The 5,509-nt window shown below is 45.7% G+C and overlaps 1 protein-coding gene across 2 annotated transcripts in view; it reads left to right on the forward strand.

Annotated features, from left to right (window-relative positions):
- crtam (cytotoxic and regulatory T-cell molecule) overlaps positions 1-5,041 on the forward strand; it is an 8,776-nt gene extending 3,735 nt beyond the window's left edge. Inside the window, exons 2-11 of one of the 2 annotated variants that reach the window (XM_015402097.1) lie at positions 911-1,054; positions 1,131-1,283; positions 1,380-1,499; positions 1,681-1,836; positions 2,149-2,370; positions 3,047-3,127; positions 3,318-3,371; positions 3,447-3,593; positions 3,687-3,788; positions 4,445-5,041. In XM_015402097.1, coding sequence (XP_015257583.1) covers positions 911-1,054; positions 1,131-1,283; positions 1,380-1,499; positions 1,681-1,836; positions 2,149-2,370; positions 3,047-3,127; positions 3,318-3,371; positions 3,447-3,593; positions 3,687-3,788; positions 4,445-4,599 — 1,334 coding nt within the window. In that variant the 3' untranslated portion in view covers positions 4,600-5,041. The remainder of the gene's footprint in view (positions 1-910; positions 1,055-1,130; positions 1,284-1,379; positions 1,500-1,680; positions 1,837-2,148; positions 2,371-3,046; positions 3,128-3,317; positions 3,372-3,446; positions 3,594-3,686; positions 3,789-4,444) is intronic. The other variant, XM_015402098.1, reaches the window with a different exon arrangement.
- The last annotated feature ends 468 nt before the right edge of the window (positions 5,042-5,509 follow it).

Below are 5,509 nucleotides of genomic sequence, written 5' to 3' on the forward strand. Positions count from 1 at the left end.
TCACTTTACTGGACGTCTGACCTTAATGATGAAGCAGCAGAAGCTTCTGGACTCACTTTACTGGACGTCTGACCTTAATGATGAAGCAGCAGAAGCTTCTGGACTCACTTTACTGGACGTCTGACCTTAATGATGAAGCAGCAGAAGCTTCTGGACTCACTTTACTGGACGTCTGACCTTAATGATGAAGCAGCAGAAGCTTCTAGACTCACTTTACTGGACGTCTGACCTTAATGATGAAGCAGCAGAAGCTTCTAGACTCACTTTACTGGACGTCTGACCTTAATGATGAAGCAGCAGAAGCTTCTTTGCTGCTTCCAGCGCCGGTGCTCTGCGGCACCTTTTTATGTTCATTTTAGTGACGTTAATGTTTCTAAGCCAGCTCAGATAATTTACCTGCTTTCCTTTTATATCTTGTATACATGTTGACCTTATAAGCCGCTGATGGAGAGTATCAGTAGGCCCCGCCCACTGCTATTAAGCTGGTTTTCCAGACGGCGTCTGTTTCTCAGCCCACAGGAAAGAAAAACAGTCAGAGCCCCCGATCATCAGCCTACATCTCATCTGTTTGCTTTCACACCTGCCCCACTTTCTCTGTCAGCCTTCAGAAGTGGTCACAGTACTTCCTGTCAAAGCAGGAAGTCGGCAGAGGGGGGTGCTCACTATTAGTGTATCTTTTAAGGTCACACCACCTCCACCCACACAAACACTGACAGACAGGGGAACCGATGAGTCAATCTGTGGGAAAAAGCTTCACCTTCGGACAGGAAGCTCTCATTGTCCAACCTGCTGGTTTAACTGGTTCCAGTTCATGTTTGAATGCTGTGGAAAGCTGAGAAACGGCGTTAGAAATGCTTCTCAGGCCCCAAGCCAGTGCTTCATAGAACTAAAGGTTTCTGTTGTGTTTTAGTTTCAGTTGCAGAGAAGTCAGAGAACATGACTGTGCTGAGGGGCCAGACCGTGGATCTGAGCTGCTCCATCAGGAACGCTGTGCGGAGCAACGTGGAGTGGAGGAACCCAAACGACGACATCATGTTCTTCAACAAACATTCAGGTGAATATTCCTGAGTGAACCACACCATCCCAAAACACCTGACAAACTGGATTCATTAGTGTTTTTTTTTTTCCAGTATTAAGGGACAGACGCTACAGCATCACCAAGCTGTCCAACTCCCAGTTCTCCATCAGCATCTCCAACATCACCTTTAAGGATGGAGGCGTTTATACCTGCACACGATACGGAGACGTCCCGTCAGTGAAGACAGTCAGGCTGACCGTCCTGGGTGAGTTAGGCACCTAACCAGGCTTTCCTGCTCTGACCTTTGACCCTGACTTTCTCAGTGAATCAACATTCTGTCCATTTTCTCATCTTTTCAAAGATTTTCCACGAATGTCAGTAAGAAGAAAGGGAGCACAGTCTGTTGTGAAATGCAGCGCGAAGGCAAACAACCACCCGCCCAACATCACCTGGAAATTTGAAAATGGAACCGAATTTAAATGTAGGTTGAAAAAGAAGGAAGACTTTAAGATTGAAAAGTGTTTTTGACTAAGAAGAAAAAAATGAGACAAAGAGCATCTGAAGTAGGAAGGCAGGAGAGGAACCAGCAGGAACCAGTTCAAACACGTTAATGGTAGAGATGATGTTTGTTGCTGATGAATAAACTCTGTTCTCCTCCACAGTTACTGGAGCCACACATAAGGAAGGCTACGCGTTTGTGACAGAGGCACATCTAGTGGTTTATCCCAGAGACGGCAGGGTGGTGGTGGAGTGCCTGGTCCACCATCCCGACCTGCACACCCCGCCTCTGATGAACTTTGTGAAAGTTGGGAAACAGAGTGAGTTCCTGTCCTGCTGCTTGTGGTATTTGTTGAAACCTGTTTCCAGTTAAGCACTTCTCCAAATCAGGGGGATCTCTGCGGAGGAGCAGCTGTAGCGTCATAGAGCAGGAGAAGCTCGGGGTTTTTCCCATCAGCTGCTCCATGATTCTGGCTCTAAGCTCTGAACTTCACTGACCAGAGAAACAGACTCAAACTGCTTCCTCTTTCTGTTCACCCAAAATGCTTTGGTTTCCTCTTCTAGCTTAGAGCCATTTAATGTTTAGCAGCAATAAAAACATCTTTATGATTTAACCCTTTCCTCTCTGACAGGTAAGCAGCCCGGCTCCACCTCCGCCCCCCCGTCAGCCCAGCCGTCTGCGCCGGGGACGACGGCGCCGGCCTTCATAGGGAGCAGCTCAGCACCGCGCCTCACCCCCTCACACCTAAACACCCCCCCTCCTGCACCCAAAGAGCCGCTCACTTCCAGTCAGCCCGGGACTGTGACCCCAGAGGACCCCGCTACCTCTGGACGCCCCCCCCTCAGCACTGGTGGTACGAAGCAGTCCTTCTTTCTAAAGTATCAGCTCTCTGATCAAAACAGGCCTCAGAAGTTTTTTAAACGCTGTCCAGTTTCACTTCGGGGGGGAGGAAGTACCATGTTCCTCAAAAGTGGAGCCACGTAGTTGTTCAGGTTTTCACCATCAAAACTCCACAAAACTAAGAGAAAACTTTGACATTTTCCGGCTGCTGTGTTTCCTGTCAGTCACTGGTTTTTCTGGTGGACGCTCACTGGTTCCCAGACCAGAACCAGTCTGCCACCAGGGTGAACTATGCTGCTGGTTTCCATGAGGCTGCTGTTGTCATGTTCGCTCAGTGAGCTTATTTTAGATCATCCTACCTGCTGATGAGTCACAGCAGTTTTCATCTCATTCAACAACATTAAGCTCTAATTTATAAATGATGCGTTTAACTCAAGCTGTGGGCTTTTGAGATGGAAAGTCTCTCTATTTAAAGCCGTCTGTGGTCTGTCATGTCACACCATCTATTTCCGACTTGGTGCAGATGTTGTGAGTGTTGATCTGATACCCATACATGGTCATGGCTTCTTATACCAGCTGCTGTTTGCTTCCTCTAACGGAGTCTGAATCAAATCCCTTTGATCATTGATTTCAGCTTTTAATCGTTGAATCGTTGAATCATTAAAAGGATCATTTCTGTTCTTCTGCAGCGCGTTTGTCCAACTCTACAAGTCCAGACCTGATCTGGCTGATGAACGACACCAGCAGCAGTGAAACAACCATCACCTCAGGTAGGATGTTCACTGAGAGGAAGGAGAAATCTGGTGTTTGCTGACATCTAGTGGCGACAGTAGATAACTTCATGTAGAGCGCTTGTTTTAAAAGCACTGAAGTTTCACTAGCTGAATTATTCATACACTCTTCATCCGCCACACGCCTTATATGGAACAGCTGGGCTGAATGTTTTTGTTTTCTTTTAAGGTGATTTACCAGAGGATGTCACCTCATTTAATGCTACAGGGAAAAACCTCACAGGTAAAAACTTTTATTATCCATAAAAGTCCTGACTGGGTGGACTTGTGGTGAACTGTGATATGATGTCCCTTCCAGATTACTCTGACCCTGATAGGAGAATGGGCCGCACCCAGAACACGTCCCTGTTAGTGCTGCTGGTCACGTGTCTGATCTTCTGCCTTCTGGTCGTCGTCCTTTTCTTTGCCATCAAGCTGAGGAGAGCACACATGGCCTGGAAGAGAGGTGAGCCGGGAACACTGCAGCAGCTAGATGATGCACAGCGATACTTTCCTCTGCTTACAGACGCTTCTATTCACCTGGAAAAACATCTTACAGTTTTTATTGTTACAGAGAATGAAGACTCGGACCCATCAGAAGCCAGCAGCAAATCTAAAACCAGTCAGGAGGAGAAGAAAACCCAGGACCAGAGGAGGAGAGGTACGGTGGAGATCCCTCTGCTGGTCTAAGCCAGGAGTCTGCAACCTTTAGTCCAGCTAAATTAATATTACTTTTCATTAAACACATTATCTTATTGAATTCCAGCTGCAGGAACTCTTTAGGAATGGAAAACAAGAGTTTGTTTTTTAGGTTTTGGAATAAGAAGAAAATGGGTCATAAGTTGAGGAATTATATTAAGTTGGGGAAATGAAATGTAAAAAACGAGCTAACAAGGAAAATAGGTAGAAAAAACAAGTTTATGGTGATTTCGATATTCTTCTGTTCAAATATATTTTAAAATCCTGGATCTTCTAAGGCTGGAACTTGTTTAGTTCCTCATTCTTAACCACTATGAGGATCCACTGCAGAGGCTCCAAAGAGTCATTTTGGCTCCGGAGCCGCAGGGTGCCGACCTCTGACCTAACTGACAGCAGACGCCATCAGGCATCCTGAGGGGGGATTCTTTCCTTAGATCAGGCTAATTGACATTAGAAGCTTTGAAAATATGACGGGACTTTGGTGCAAAACGGTCTGCAGCAAATACTGTAGATAGGGGTAATGCCCCATATAGATATAAAACTTCCAGATTGATCTGTTCCTCTAAAGGGCTGGTCTTAGAAACGTGGCTTCAGTTCCTCCCTCTCTTCATCACACAGGACTCTTCAACACGGTGTTTGCTCAGTACGCTGTGGAGGAGCCAGCAGCAGCAACCTCAGTCATCAACCCAAACGCCACGCCCGCCACAGCGCAGACGTCTCCTGGTCCGGTTCAGAGTGCAGTCAGAAGCGATATAAAGGAGACTTCGCTTTAATGCCATGAGATGATGACATCATTGACTGAGAAGCAGCAGGGGGCGGGGCCTCCGTTTATACTTGGAAACCTTATTATTGTGAAGACGATCCTTTATGGAGAATCCTTTTATAGAACTACTGCCATGTTGGTGGTTAGAATTAACCGTTCTAGAGACTTTGTGAATTTTACGTATAAAGGTGTCAAACTTTGAATGCCACATGAAAGTCAAATGAAGGCAGTTTGCTGTTAGAAGCAGGAAATCCTTTTAGTTTGAATGTTTCAGCTCTTCATCAGCCAGACTGAGGAAAACCTGGATGCTTTTCTGTGTGATGATGAAACTGATGGAGTTTATGACTAATAACTGCACCATGTCCTCTTCTTTTTAAACTGTCTGTTTTCACTGTTTACATCACAAAGAATGTCTATTTTTTTACAGCACAAATGTAAATATATGGTTTAATTTTGTACTAATAAATATTATTTTGCTAGAAAACATTGAGCAGCGTTTTTTCAATTCCTGAATTCTAACCATGATGATACATTATGGAACCCACACTGTCCGAAACTCATGTAGAGGTCAGTCCGCCCTAATCCCTATATAGGGCACTATGTAGTGGTCATTCCGCCCTAATCCCTATATAGGACACTATGTAGTGGTCATTCCACCCTAATCCCTATATAGGGCACTATGTAGTGGTCACTCCACCCTAATCCCTATATAGGACACTATGTAGTGGTCATTCCACTCTAATCCCTATATAGGGCACTATGCAGGCGTCAGTCCGCTCTAATCCCTATATAGGGCACTATGCAGGCGTCAGTCCACTCTAATCCTTATATAGGGCACTATGCAGGCGTCAGTCCGCTCTAATCCTTATATAGGGCACTATGCAGGCGTCAGTCCGCTCTAATCCTTATATAGGGCACTA

This window comes from Cyprinodon variegatus, unplaced genomic scaffold, assembly GCF_000732505.1.
Source record: "Cyprinodon variegatus isolate N-32 unplaced genomic scaffold, C_variegatus-1.0 Scaffold1299, whole genome shotgun sequence".
Classification (NCBI taxonomy): domain Eukaryota; kingdom Metazoa; phylum Chordata; class Actinopteri; order Cyprinodontiformes; family Cyprinodontidae; genus Cyprinodon; species Cyprinodon variegatus.